Source organism: Rhinatrema bivittatum, chromosome 4, assembly GCF_901001135.1.
Source record: "Rhinatrema bivittatum chromosome 4, aRhiBiv1.1, whole genome shotgun sequence".
NCBI classification, from domain to species: domain Eukaryota; kingdom Metazoa; phylum Chordata; class Amphibia; order Gymnophiona; family Rhinatrematidae; genus Rhinatrema; species Rhinatrema bivittatum.
The window spans coordinates 74,726,050-74,741,329 of record NC_042618.1 but is presented as its reverse complement, the minus strand read 5'-3'; the positions used below and the strand labels follow the sequence as shown (position 1 = coordinate 74,741,329).

General features: G+C 45.3%; 1 protein-coding gene across 2 annotated transcripts in view; it reads right to left on the bottom strand.

Moving 5' to 3' along the window:
* The window catches only part of SOS2 (SOS Ras/Rho guanine nucleotide exchange factor 2), a 230,141-nt gene that overhangs the window by 146,109 nt on the left and 68,752 nt on the right, over positions 1-15,280 (bottom strand). For both annotated transcript variants that reach the window (XM_029598366.1, XM_029598367.1), the window contains exon 2: positions 713-838. In XM_029598366.1, coding sequence (XP_029454226.1) covers positions 713-838 — 126 coding nt within the window. The remainder of the gene's footprint in view (positions 1-712; positions 839-15,280) is intronic.

Genomic DNA, 15,280 nt, shown 5'->3' with positions numbered 1-15,280 from the left:
CACAGCTCTCTGTATCTGCTACCTTCGCCTTAACTGGTTCTCTGCCAAAGCTCTCCAAACTACATTTCCCAGCAGCCTTCTTCCTTCTGGCTTTACAATCCCCTAGCCAACTCATTTATTTTTCTTTTCCGCCTTGAAGCAGTATTGCCCCAAACCTCTTCTAGAACTCCTTTTGCCCTCTATCCTGTCTCTGCAGGCTGCTTCTGCCTGTATGAAATCCCTGCTTCATCACATAACCTCGCCTCTGCCTTTCTTTTATGCAGGCAGGGAGCAGATCAAGCTGCAGCAGCAATTCCTCTCAAAGCCTGGCCAGCCAGTGGGCAAGAATTTTTAGGCACTAGGGTGACCACCCGTTCTGGAATTTTCCAGTCTTGCAGACAGTGATACCCATCTTCTGAAGGGGCTGATAATGTGGATAGCATCATACCCATTGACTCGGGCACTTTGCATGAAGTAACGACAGGTATCAGTATGCTTTTGGTGAGATTCACAGCACCGGATTCAACAAACACCCAGTCCTTTAACTCTACATATCTCGCCTCTATTGCCCCCTCCCAGTTCTCCAGAGGCCTCACCCCCAACAATGTCAAGCTCTCCCTCCTCTCCCCACATCCCCCCCCCCCCCCCAACACAACTTCTTTACCACCATCTCTACTCAGGCCAAAAATATCTACGTATCCAAAAAAGTAAAAGCTAACTGTTCCACACTCACCTCTACATCTTGGACAGTTCGTGGCTGTGCAATGCATAGTTTGCTGAGTAGCTGAAGAATGAGCTCCTCAATATAGTACAAGGAATCTTCTTTTGCTGAGAGATTGGGATGTACCTGCTGCTGAACCTGCATAAAGACATTTATCCCAGTTCAGTAAAAGGGATTACTACAGCACAAGAAAATACAACAGGAATGGCAACAGACTGTGTGTGTATGTGCACGTTTCTATAAAACATTCCTTCATTCCTCTACTAGTAGCACAGAGGAAAGTAGCTCCCAGATGAAATCAGAAAGAAAAAAAAACTTGAGAGCTTAAAACACATTCTAATACGGTATGCATCTTAAAGTACATCTAGTTATAATGTAGCTTTTAACAAATTATTATTTCCTATCATAGCTCAAACATTTTTCTTCTGTGTCAAGCAATTTCTGGTTGTGTATGTTCCTGCTAAGGACAGCGGAAAGCCAGAGTCAGATTGACATAAGCAGATAGGGTGCATGCTCTGCCAAATTTCTCTTGCTGTCACTTCAGGCCAAGCATCACTCTTTACAGAACAGCCCAGTGGTACTAAAATGACATGACTGTAACACAGGTTGATAAACCACCTGAACTAAAAACAGGATGCAAATCCAAATCACTGCCCTGTTAGAAACCAGTACCGTTAGCACAGCAGCCCAGTCAACGCTGCAGTAGGAAAGAGCAAAAGTGTAAAGTAAAAGTAAATTTATCAGTAATGTTACTGAAATTCTCCCCTTCACCATGGCTGCCTGCCCTTCCCACCAACCCCACTCTGCCCTTTCTACATTTCCACCAAAGCTGCATAAAAGGGCTTCGGATCCTGGGAAGCAGTGAAATTGAACACAGAACAGGAGAAGCCAGAGACATAGAAGACAACCTTTAGGAAACACTGGTAAACAAAGTTTGTGTTTCCTTCAGGCTTTTTGGTGTTCCAAATAGATTTTTTGATGCTGATCACAGATATTACTTCGAAATTTGTACATCACGTAAGGTTTCTGAGAAACAGCCAATTTTGTGTTACAATAATTGTGAAATTTTAAAACAATCTTACGTACATATATTTTCTTGCTGGACAGTAGTTTTTATGATTTTTAAAATTCATGTCATATTTTTGATGGCCATAAGCAACATAATATGTAACAGACTAACCTTTTTTTTAAAATACACCAAGAAACTCTGCCAGATCATGCCAGAACTTGCTCGGGCAAGCCCCAGCTTGGCTGCAAGATTCCAACTTGTTTCCATGACGACGCAGCCTTATATAAGCAGCAGCAATGAGTAGTCTCTTATGCAACTATCTGTGTGAATGAGCAAATCGTATCGCTAGAACTGTCTAGTTTAAAGCTTGTGGATTTAATTTCATATACTTTATGAAAGGTCACACCAATGTCGTATTAGCCGTGACATGTTTTGTTACATCTGTGGTGAGTTTACTCTGAAAGCACAGAAAAGGAGTATGACTGCACTTATTAAGAAGGCATACGAGTTATACTTCTGGTACAAAATTGGTGACAGGACAGAGCATGGGCTCCTCATATATGTTGTGCATCTTGCGCCATTAATCTGCGAGCTTGGCTGAAAGGTGTGCGACCATCCATGCTTGCCATCCCAATGATATGGAGGGAACAGAAAGATCATATAACTGACTTACTTCTGCATGACGAATGTGTCAGGATACTCAAAAAAACAGGAAGTTTATTGAGTACCCTAACCTTGCATCTGCAATGAGACCAGTGCCGCATGACGACAGTCTTCCTGTTCCAAAACTGCCAGAGGTGTGGACACTTGATGAGGTAAGCGATGATGGCAAGCTGTCGCAGATGGAAGCTGCGACTGATCCTGACTTTGTGCTATAAACATCCAGCGATCTTCATTTAATATCTCAGTCAGAGCTGAGCGATCTGGTCAGAGATTTGGCTTTATCGAAGAGACAAGCGGAGCTGCTTGGGTCAAGGCTGCAAGGATGGAATCTTTTGTCATCTGATACAAAAATGTCAGTATTTCGCAGCTGTCATGAAGATTTGACAAAATATTTCAGTCTGACTTTTTGCTGTGACATCAATGGATTGTTTTGTGCTTTCGGATGTGACCACGACCCAACAGAATGGCTACTGTTTATTGATTCAATCAATCTTAAGTTTGAAGGCTGTTTTGTTGCACAACAGCAATATCTACCCATCAATACCTGTCTGACATGCTGTTCATATGAAAGAAACGTATGAGTACATGCAGCTACTGCTGAACCACATTGAGTACTCGAGGTAAAACTGGAATTTGTGTGGTGAACTCAAGGCAGTTGCAATTCTACTGGGTCTGCAGCTTGGTTACACCAAGTATTGTTGCTTCCTTTGTGAGTGGGACAGTCGAGCAAGAGATTCGAATTACATCAGAAAAGATGTTGGTTCCAGGGCAGAAGAATGTTGCACACAACCCATTGGTGGATCCAAGAAAGATATTTCTTCCACCTTTGCACAATCAAACTTGGGCTGATGAAAAACTTTGTTAAGGCAATGAACAAGCAAAGTAAAGCCTTTAATTATTTGCAGCAAATGTTTCCACGCATAAGTGACGCCAAGATAAAAGAAGGTGTTTTCATTGGCCCACAAATCTGGGCTATGATGAAGGACAGCCACTTTGATGGTCTTCTGTAAGGTACAGAAAGTATTGTGTGGACAGCCTTCAAGAATGTCATTTGTAACTTTCTAGGCAACTATAAGGCAGCAGACTATGTCGAACAGGTTGAAAATCTGCTTCAGGCATACAAATTGATGAAGTGCAACATGTCAAGTGCAACATGTCAAGTGCAACATGTCAAGTGCAACATGTCAAGATACATTTTCTTCATTCCCACTTGGACTTCTTCCCAGACAACCTTGGCGCTGTGAGTGACAAACATGGTGAAACATTTCATCAAGACATTGTCAAAATGGAGAAACAGTATCAAGGCAAGTGGAACCCCTCCATGCTGGGTGACTATTGTTGGACTCTCAGCCGTGAAGCGTCGGACAGTGATTACAAATGAAAATCTGCAGCAAAACATTTTTAGTTTTGTTTTCTCGTGCCAACATTGCCATTATAGCTTATGCTGCTACAGACACATAACAATGCTTAATGTATATTGCACTTCTCTGGCAAACAGTACGTGATAGAGACATAATAAATGCATATTTGTGTTCAACTTGTTAAAAGCTACTTATTTCACTGAAGGTTGTGGAGGAAACAAAATGTTCCCAGAAATTTGTTTACCAGTGAAACTCACCAGCACTTGCCACCTGACATTCGGAGAAAGAGACAGTGGTGAACAAATTGTTTCAGTAACCTAATGAGCACAAGCCAGCAGCAGCGATACCTGTCAATTCACAGGGCAGTCTATATACAAATAACAGCATTGTACAGGCCTCCACATTCAGTAAAATCTTAAGAAGAATTATACTTGCTGAAGCATGGAAAAAATTCCCCTAAGGCTTGCTTTGCTAGTGATCGCCAAATGGTTCAAAGGGACTTTTTCACGCCTAGGGCACAATCTGGGATGAAAGCTCCAAAGGAAATATCTCAACTGCAGCCCCTGAAAACAAAGACTGCTGGGGGCAAACTATGAGGAATGAAGCAGGGAGCACAGGAATAAGGAAACAAAAAATCCAAAGTGGTATTACTCAATATATCATTTACAGTAACCTCAAGCCACCCCCCTCAGCAATATACAAACACCTGTGCCTGGGACTTAGCACGTCAATCCCTCCCTCAACACTCTATCCAAGCCCTCTTCCTGCTTTCACTGGTAGGAAGTGGATTAAGAGGGTGCAGAGCAAAAACCAAACACCCTGAAAGTATCTCCTTGGTTAAATAGTGTTATGTGTATTCCATTTAATTTTAAATTTTTGTGAACTTTGGCAGTTTTGATTCAGTAACAGTTGAAAAATCAGGTTTCTCTTGCAAATAACTAAATTCCAAGAAAGGAAAGCAAATAGTTAGTGGTGTGAGATAAGATAATTTGTGCCCTTTAAGCAGAAAAGCCTGATCACCACAGGAATCTCAAATCAGAGAATGATTTAACACTTCAAAAAGTCAGGGACAAACTGCCAAAGACCCCCAGAACCAGACTGGCATTCACAACACACACTCACACACACTATTGGCAGTGAAAATGGAGAAATTACTTACCTGATAATTTCGTTTTCCTTAGTGTAGACAGATGGACTCAGGACCAATGGGTATAGTGTGCTCCTGATAGCAGTTGGAGACTGAGTCCGATTTCAATCTGACGTCAGCCCTAGAACATATACCCCTGCAGGAAACTCTGCTCTTCAGTATTCTCTTCGAAAAGCAATTTTGGATATGTGTGACTGAATAACTTGATTAACTTGGTTAACGTGCTTAACTTGGACTGGTTGATGTGGTTATAGCTGGAGACCACCAGTGCACACAACCGAGAAATGCCGACACCTGGTAGGCATGGGTGTCTTAGAGGAAAGCTTGGCTTATCCATGTTTGTCTTGCTCTTGGGGATTGTCACTTGAGGTTTCCGTGTTTGTTGGCAGCCGTGGGTGGGATGCTGAGTCCATCTGTCTACACTAAGGAAAATGAAATTATCAGGTAAGTAATTTCTCCATTTCCTAGTGTGTAGCAGATGGACTCAGGACCAATGGGATCTACAAAAGCTACTCCCGAACCGGGTGGGAGGCTGCCCATAGCCCACTTAGTACTGCCCTTGCGAATGCTGTGTCCTCCCGAGCCTGAACATCCAGGCAGTAGAACCTAGAGAAGGTGTGAATGGAGGACCATGTTGCCGCCCGACAGATCTCGACGGGTGACAGCATCTTGGTTTCCGCCCAGGACACTACTTGGGCTCTAGTGGAATGGGCCTTGACTTGTAGAGGTGGAGGCTTGCCTGCCTCTTTGTAGGCTGCCTTGATAACTTCTTTGATCCAGCGGGCTATGGTTGCCCGTGAGGCCACTTTCCCTTGTTTCTTCCCGCTGTGAAGGACGAATAGGTGGTCCGTCTTTTGTACGGATTCCCACCTTTCCAGGTATCAGACTAGGAGTCTGCCGACATTAAGATGGCGAAGGCGGCGAGGTTCATTCGGGTCCTTATGCTAGTCTGGCGATGGCAGCGAGATGGTATGGTTTAGTTAGAAGTGAGAAACCACTTTTGGGAGGAAGGAGGGGGCCATGCGTTGCTTTATGGATCCTGATGTGAACCTGACGAACAGTTCTCGACAGGACAGTGCTTGACGCTCAGAGATATGACGGGCGAACAGACAGCCACTAGAAATGCAGTCTTCAATGTTAGTAGTTGGAGGGACAGACCGCGGGTGAGTCTGAAGGACAGGCCACGGGTGGGTCTGAAGGAGGCTCCTGCTAGGAGGTCTAGGACTAGATTGAGATTCCATAAAGGTACCGGCCACTTTAGGAGTGGTCGGATCTGTTTGGCCATTTTCAGGAAGTGGGAGACGTCCGGGTGAGAGGCTAGGCTGCCGCCCTCCACCTTGGCTCTGTAGCAGGCCAATGCGGCCACCTGCACCTTGATGGAGTTGAGAGACAACCCCTTCTATAAACCGTTCTGCAGGAATTCAAGAATCGTGGAAATTTTGACTGTCCGCGGGAGGATGTCGCGGTCTTCACCCCAGGCTTCGAATATTCTCCATATTCGTATGTAGATTAGAGATGTGGAAAACTTGCATGCTCGGAGCAGATTGTCAATCACCGCCTCCGCGTATCCGCTCTTCTTCAGGAGTGTCATCTCAATGGCCAGACTGTAAGAGAGAATCGAGTTGGGTCTTTGTGGAGGATCGGGCCTTGTTGGAGCAGATCCCTGTGTGGAGGTAGAGGGAGAGGGCTCCCTGTCAGTCTTCGCATGTTCTGCGTACCACGGCCTTCTTGCCCAGTCTGGGGCCACTAGAAGTACTGGTCCCCTGTGGTGTTCTATCTTGCGGATGATCCCACCCAGTAGCGGCCACAAAGGGAAGGCGTATAGCAGGATTTCCTGTGGCCAGGCCTGGACGAGGGCATCGATCCCTTGGGTTTGTGGTTCCCGTCTGCGACTGAAGAAGTTGGGAACTTGGGCGTTGGACCGGGTTGCCAGGAGGTCCATGGCTGGTGTTCCCCAGCGGTTTACTATCAACTGGAAGGCTGTGGCCGACAGCCTCCATTCCCCTAGGTCTAGACTTTCTCTGCTGAGGTAATCCGCAGTGACGCTGTCTTTTCCCGCGATGTGGGCGGTTGAGATCTCTTGTAGGTTTGATTCTGCCCATGCCATTAGGAGGTCTATTTCCAGGGACACCTGTTGGCTTTTGGTTCCTCCCTGGCAGTTGATGTAGGCAACTGTTGTGGCGTTGTCCGAATTGACTCTGACCAATTCGCCCCGGAGTCTGTGACTGAACCGTAGGCAGGCTAGCCTGACTGCCCGTGCTTCCAGTCGGTTGATGTTCCATCCTGACTCTTCCTTGTCCCACTGCCCCTGGGCGGTCAGTTCCTGGCAGTGGGCTCCCCACCCTCGTAGGCTCGCATCCATGGTGAGCAGGATCCAGGTCGGCAGAGATAGCCTTACTCCCTTGCTCAGATGCTCTTATTGTAGCCACCATTCTAGCTGATCCATCCTGATTGTCTATGGAGAATATTACAACTGCTAAAAAATTACACACCCCTAAAATACCTGAATCTTGCTTTTCAAGAAGCAGAACTAATATGGTACTTACTCCTGGGGGAATTCTGCACTACTGAGGAATGCAGAATTTGCGCAGAATTCCCCATCTGCGCAGAATTTTAAATTTTTTTGCGCAGAATTCCCCCAGGAGTAGTACAGTACTAGTCAAAGTGTTAGGGAAAGTGAAGGGGAGGATAGGGAATGTGGATAAAGGGATCTGCAGTCTGGTTTCCTAGTGAAATCTTTCCAGCTGCAAGCTGTAACCAGCAGACACGCTGTTCAAAGAGTTGTGCGCCACAGGTCACAGAAGTCCAAATCCGCATGTGAAACTGACACAGGAGATAAGAAATACATAGAAAAGGTCATACCCCATCTAGGGTTGCCAAATGGCTCCAGATTTTCAGGACAGGTTGATCCAGTCCTGGTTTTACTCCATCCCCACCCCCCACATGCAGGTTCTTATAGTCTTCCCTTTCTTAGTGAATACAATAGGGAAATTAGAATAAGTCCCAGCATGCAAAGGGGGAAAACCATAAATGGACCAACCTGTCCTGAAAATCTGGATCCAGTTGGCAACCCTAAACCCACTGGATGAAAGACTCCTTTTGAGTCTCTACAGCAGAATTCAAGGATGGAACAAAAAAAATTGTTACAAATGCACTATTTTTTCAAACAGGCCGATACAGTACGCACTAGCTTTACCTCTTATTCACAGGCCGATACAGTACAGTGCGCTCCGGCGGAGTGCGCTGTCAACCCATGATTGGACGCGCTAGCTTTACCCCTTATTCAGTAAGGGGTAATAGCACGAAAACGCATGTCCAACCCCCCCCCCCCCCCCCCCCACGAACCTAATAGCGCCCGCAACATGCAAATGCATGTTGATGGCCCTATTAGGTATTCCCGTGCAATTCAGAAAGCAAAATGTGCAGCCAAGCCGCACATTTTACTTTCAGAAATTAGCGCCTACCCAAAAGGAAGGCGTTAATTTCTCCGGGCACCAGGAAAGTGCACAGAAAAGCATGGCGATATTAAGTCAGAGGACCCTAAAGTTAAAAAAGAATAAATTTGAAATTGGCCCGCGGCTCGAAAACCGGACACTCAATTTTGCCGGCGTCCGGTTTCCGAACCTGTGGCTGTCAGCGGGTTTGAGAACAGACACCGGCAAAATTGAGCGTCGGCTGTCAAATCCGCTCAATTTTGCCGGCGTGTGCTGTCAAATCCCACTGGGGCCGTTCAACCCACCAGGCCGCCCAGTTCCCCTAACCCCAACAGAAGCAGGAACTAACATCGGAATGGCGCACCGAGCATGGAGACCGGAGGAAGTCCTGCAAACTCCTCTACACTGTCTCTGCCTTTACAAATTGTATTTATTTTTTTTTTAAATTACCCGAGCTCAGCCCTTATCAGCTGAGTTTAGAGACTTTCTCCAGCTGCGCGGGGAGAGGGCATATACCATCGGTGCCGTGCTCAGCCTCCTGCATCCTTTGACTTTAAGCTATACAATCATCTACGTCCATGCAGGGAAACCCAGCTATCGGACCAAAGGACACATCTGAGGAACCATGGAAATTACCCTAGGAATTCTCAACTGGGGAGGGACCATCTGGTAACATTGCACGAGAGCAGGGCTTTTCTTCTTTAATTCTCCTTCCAAAATCTGAAGCAATCCCCAAAGGAAGATACACATCCACTATCTGCTGGAGACAGAGAATACTGGCAGGCTGGTGTCACTGCAAGAATATACATACTGTGACATCAGCTTGTTCAGTCTCCATCTGCTGGCAGGAGAGCATAACCCACTGGACCTGAGTCTGTCTACACGCTAGGAAATCCTTTTTTATGTGTAAACGGTTTTTTATTGGGTGAGGCACAAAAAAAATTGTTACATAAACATGCACAGCAAAGAACACAATATCAACAGGCAGAAATACATCTCAAGCGAACAAAATGCTGGCAATTTAACTGGTTCACCCGTTTTTTGGGAAATAACAATTAAGAATAAGAACAATAGCAGGTCTATCTATCTCTCCCCCCCTTCTGAACGCCTTATTCCCCTTCCCCCCACCCCACCCCCCGGAGACCAACTGAAATCAGAATAAACACCAGTTACTCTCTGAACACTCAATTACAAGTATTAAGAGCCAAGCTTCTAGCTCTAGGAGGCAGCATTTGAATGTAGGGCTCCCAGGTTTGCAGAAATAATTTCCCTCGCTTGGGCGAGCTACGAGCATAAAACTGTTCCATCTGCATAAGGCGGTGAAAATGTATGCGCCAGGTCCAAAAGGAAGGCGGCTCCGCATTGCACCAATGGAGTAGAAGTACCTTTTTCCCCACTAGACCCGCCTTTTTAAGCAGCATACGTAGGCCAGGCGAACGGACTGAGTGATAAGTAACACAGTGAAATAACCAAAGATACGGGGAGAACGGTAGGCGAACCCCTCCCAAAGACTCCAAGTAACCCCCAATCCGCTGCCAAAACGTTTGGATGGGGGGACACTCCCAGAAAACATGGGACAAGGTTCCCGGCTGCTTCCCACAGCGCACACATCCAGCAGCAGCAACAATACCAGCCTTGAAGGCAATATGGGGCGAAATATAAGCCCTATGCAAGAATTTAGGAAATCCTTTTTATTGTACTGGAGAAAGTGCAAAGGAGAACAACCAAAATAATAAGGGGCACCGAACACTTCCCCTATGAGGAAAGGGTAAAGAAGTTATGGCTGTTCGGTTTGGAGAAGAGACAACTGAGGGGGGGATATGATAGATGTCTACAAAATCATGAAAGGACTTGAACAGGTTAATGTAAATCGGTTATTTACTCTCTCAGATAATAGAAAGACTAAGGGGTCACTCCATGAAGTTAGCAAGTAGCTCATTTAAAACAAATCAAAGAAAATTCTTTTTCACTCAGCGCATAGCTAAGCTCTGGAATTCATTTCCAGAGGATGTGGTTATGGTAATTAGTGTAACAGGGTTTAAAAAAGGGTTAAGTTCCTAGAGGAAAAATCCATAAACTGCTATTAATCAATATGGAATAGTAGCTTGAGATCTATTTAATGTTTGGATACTTGCCAGTTACTTGTGACTTGGATTGGCAACTGTTGGAAATAGGATGCTGGGCTTGATGGACCCGTGATCTGAGCCAGTATGGCATACCTAATGTACTTGTGACTAACGATACGTTTCTTGACTAACTTTCAAAGGCTATTACTACTCTTCTTCAGCTCAGAATTCAAAATGAGCAAAAGGTAACATTTTTATTTTTAGAGCTTTTTTTATACCGACTTTGATACAAATCAAATCAACTCTGTTTATAGAGAACAAAGATCTTAACAATAACAATAAACACTAAACTATAACCAAAGGAAGTAAAAGTTACAATAAAACAAGGGAATACAACTGGGAATTGAAAATGAAGAGGGGGAGAAATCGATACTAAATACAGAAATGTAGGTGGGGGAGGCATGAATGGCCTATTTCTAAACTATGTCATATTGGTGCGAAAGTAAGGTTTGTCTAGGTTTACAAAAGAAATGCTAGGTAGATTATGCAAACAATGTTTGTTTAGAAACCAGGGAAGGATAGATTTTGATTACCAGGTAATATAAAAGTACCGTGGCTGTCTTAAGTAAATCATGAAAGGCATGCCAATGACAGGGTGAAGGAAAAGAAGAAAGAGGTTTGATGGGTGATCAGAAGGCAACAAGTGTTAGGAAACCCAAGGCTTTACTATAGAGCTTTCCAAACTTTTCATGTTGGTGACACAGTAATTCAATCTACTAGCAAACCAGAGGTTAAAGGTTAAACAAACGAAATGTATTTCGACAATTTATGTTTGTTTCCTTAAATATATACATAAATAAAATGTTTCACGACACAAACTCTCTCATGAAAACCTTTCATTTATATTAAAAATATATAATATTCCAAGATTAATGTTATTGTTATAATTTATGAGTAACAATAATAAAACAGTTATTGGGTTATTCAATTTACCTCTTTAATGAGATGTATGAGCTTGACGGGATGAACACAGCTTTTGAATATCTGGTGTTAATAAAAAAGTCCAAATGGTCTTCTGCGTAATTTTAAAAAGCTGGCCAGTTTCACACTATAAAATTATTTGATAGCCTCATTCAACTAATTCTATATGGCTATATGAGTGAAGTCTGGAATATATAGGAAGGGACAGAATGTCAATACAAATCCTGCACCTCCAGTTCTGTAACTCTGGGCATCCACTGAAATTCCCCCAAACAATGGAACTTGGATGTTTCCCTTACAGCTCATCATACTAAAAGATATTTTCAAATTCTGGTGTCACCTCACAGTAACAGCAGCACAAACACCTTCCACTGCCAGACACATTGTGACCTAACACAAAACCCCGCAAAAAAGACACTCAAAATCTATATTACAATCCCACTGTAACATAACAGTAATAACAACAAGGACTCAAACAACAATAACCCTACCTGTGAAAAAGCACAGGTAAATATTACACTGGGTCCTAGAATACCAATACACCACCTACTGAGGAAACAAAACAAACCCGATTGCTATAGATACCTATACAGACACTACATGCTAGCAGAATCTCTCATCATGGTCACACACACACAGAGCTGTCTATATGTGGGAGCTCTTGATTTCCAGTCACCCTGATATTGTCGAGGATTAGGTGGTTATCCTCTCTCTCACACATACTCACATGTCCATTCTCTCTCACACATTCACTGTCACATACATACACATTCATGCATATACCCACCATAACCTCTCGCTCTCACAGACACTGACACACTCTCAGGCTCTAAGACACTCTCTCCCACTCCATACACACACCCCACACACACAAACACTTACTCCCCTGGATTTTCTCATACACACTCATGCTCCCACTTTCACTGGCTCCCTCACATACACAAAAACACATACCCAGGCAAGCTCCCAATTTTCATACCACTCCCTCACCATCCCCCAGGCATGCCCACATTCATTCTCACACACCCTCCTCCATATCTTGGATGGGTTGTGGAAGTAGGTTTGCTGGGTCTGGTAACAGCAGCTGATGTTTCAATGTTTGCAGGCACTCATGCAAGTATTGCACGATATAGAACTGATGTTCATTAATTCTTGCGGTTAACATGGATGCTTGGAATGAACGTTTTGCAAATTCGTCTAAGCAGCGATACTCCTTACTTGGGGGGGGGGGGGGGGGGTAGCGGAATGCAAGCATATTTTCTTCGCCCGGTGTAACGCAGACTCCACCACAATGGAAGCGTGCGGTAACTGCGGCACAGAATAGTAAGGGGATGATTTCATCTTGTACTTGAGATCTGTCTTTCGGGAGACTGCCTGGATCGCAAATGGAGTCTCCCATGACTTTTCCAGTCCACTATCAAGAACCTTATGAGATGGAAGTGAGGTAGGCTCCGATGGAAGATCAAATATCTTTAAGAGATCTAATGTCTCCGCTCTAGGGTCCGGAACCTTCTGTACATCGAGATGAAGGACCGATCCAAGCTTTTCTAGAAATTTGGGGTACGTCAGGTCTTCCAGTGGGGAGTAGGGTTCTGCCAGTTCATCTGTGGGGGGGGGGGGGGTCGGAAGGGTACCCCGTGAAGTGTCTGGAGATGTTGGTGGAGATGTTGGTGTAGGTGTTGGAGAAACCGGTGCAAGTGTTGTCTTATGTTGCCGATGTTTTGGCGATGGTATATCCGGTACCAGAGACTTAGGCCTGTCAGACGATGGCACTGCTGTAGGCTCCGGCGATGGAGGCCTAGTGCTTGGTGCCTAGGGAGGCAATGTGAATGTAGCCTGCATACTTTCGAAGAATCTTGAGAGAGCTTCCGAAAGTTGGGTGAACGCTTGGCGGGTCTCCGGAGGCATTGCTCGTTTTTTGGATGGATCTTCACCTCGTGGTAGAAGTGCCGCAAGGATATCCGAGTCCAGTGGTGGATGAGAAGGTTGTTTAGTATGCAAACCCTACTTGGGAGTTGTTTGCCCTGGAAAGGTTCCTGCAGACTATGGGCGTACGCACGCCGTTTAGCAGTGTCCAAAAGGTCTGAAAAAACCTGAGAGGAGGCTGAAGCATGTGATGAGTGAGACGAGGCTCGTACCCACTCTGCCTCACATCCCATCAACGAATCGCGTGGGAATGTGAAGTAGGTTGTGGGCTCCATGACAGGCAAGTCAGTTGCCTGGTGCTCACTCCTGGTGAAGGAGTACGGTGTTGGACCAAGGAAACCTGAAAAGAATCAGTCTTCCGTCGTTTTTCTGCTTGTGGTAGAGTCTGCACCCCTCTTTTCAGGAGCTGCTTCGAGTGAGTCACTGAATGCGTTGACTGTCTCTTGGACTGCGTCGGTGAAGGATGGCGACGCATGTGCTCCGAGTCAGAGTAAGCCGGCGCTAATTGCGTCAGCGTCGCTGGTTGTGTCTGGAGTGTCGTTGACTTCGAAGTCGACACATGTGGCTTCGGCTTCAACTTTGACGACTCCTATGTTCCTCGCTTCGAGTCGGTGCGCCAACGACGCAACTCTTCATGCTTCAAATGCTTCGTCTTTTCATGCGCCTTGGTGTGCGTCAACGCCATCGGATCCCCGACGCTCGAAGCCGAAACACACTGCGGCCGATTCATCGATGCAGATTCACTCTCCCTAGTGCTGGCTCCATGTTTTTTAGGCCTAGCACTTTTGTCACCCCCAAGCCTGGAGGAAGTGGGCTCCATCGAAGCCGCTCGATGCGCCTTGAGAGGGAGCGGTTTTGCAGGCCCCAGGGAAGAATGAGCTTCCATGGGGTGGGTGGGGGGAGGGGCATACGAGCCTCCCTTCATAGCCCTTAGGGCCTGGATTTTCTCTGCCTATTGTCGGCAAGCCCTCGGGGACATCTTACAGCAGTGCTGACAAGAGTGCTGTTGGTGATCTGGTCCCAGACACCGGTAACATTTGTCGTGGTCGTCCGTTATGGACATTATCTTGCTGCAGGGACAGGGTTTAAAACCCGGCAAGGGCATTTTTTTTTTTTTTTTTAACAAAGTCGCTGAAGAAAACTCTGATTCAAATTACAGTTGAGGAGACAAACTCCACGTACACTCCCGCGCATGGAATAAAACAGACTGAGGAGATTCTGTCTTCCTGCGCAGGAACTCACGCGCAGCTTCAGAGACAAACTTCTGAAATCTACTTTGAAGCTCTGCCTCCCGGGCCCAGATAGACAGTTCCCATGACAGCATGGCTAATTCAGCCCTGCTATCAACGAGGAAAAAAAAAATTATTTATTGTACATTTTGGCAGGCTATAATCACTTTTATAAAACATGTACTACACAGGTAGCATAGCCATTTGGAAGTTAGCTGCCTAAAAATTTAAAAACTACACCTCCCTATAGGTTTTATGTTTTCACTATTAGTCTGATGGAAGTGAAAGTGTACTCGAAGAAAGAAGCATTTTATTATCAGAGTGTCAGAGCTGTGTAATGGCAACACCCTGTTCTTCCTGTCCACTACTTTACAAACAGGTCGATCCAGTACAGACGGAGCGCACTGTTAACCCACCGGACGCGCGTTTTCCCTTACCCCTTATTCAGTAAGGGGCCGAAAACGCGCGTCCAACCCGCCGAACCTAATAGCACCTTCAACATGCAAATGCATGTTGAAGGCCCTATTAGGTATTCCCGCGCAATTCAGAAAACAAAATGTGCAGCCAAGCCGCACATTTTGCTTTCAGAAATTAGCGCCTACCCAAAAGGAAGGCGCTAAATTCTTCGGGCACCGGGAAAGTGCACAGAAAAGCAGTAAAAACTGCTTTTCTGTGCACCCTACGACTTAATATCATGGCGATATTAAGTCTGAGGTCCCGAAGGGTAAAAAAAGTAAAAAAAATAAAATAAATAAATATTTAAA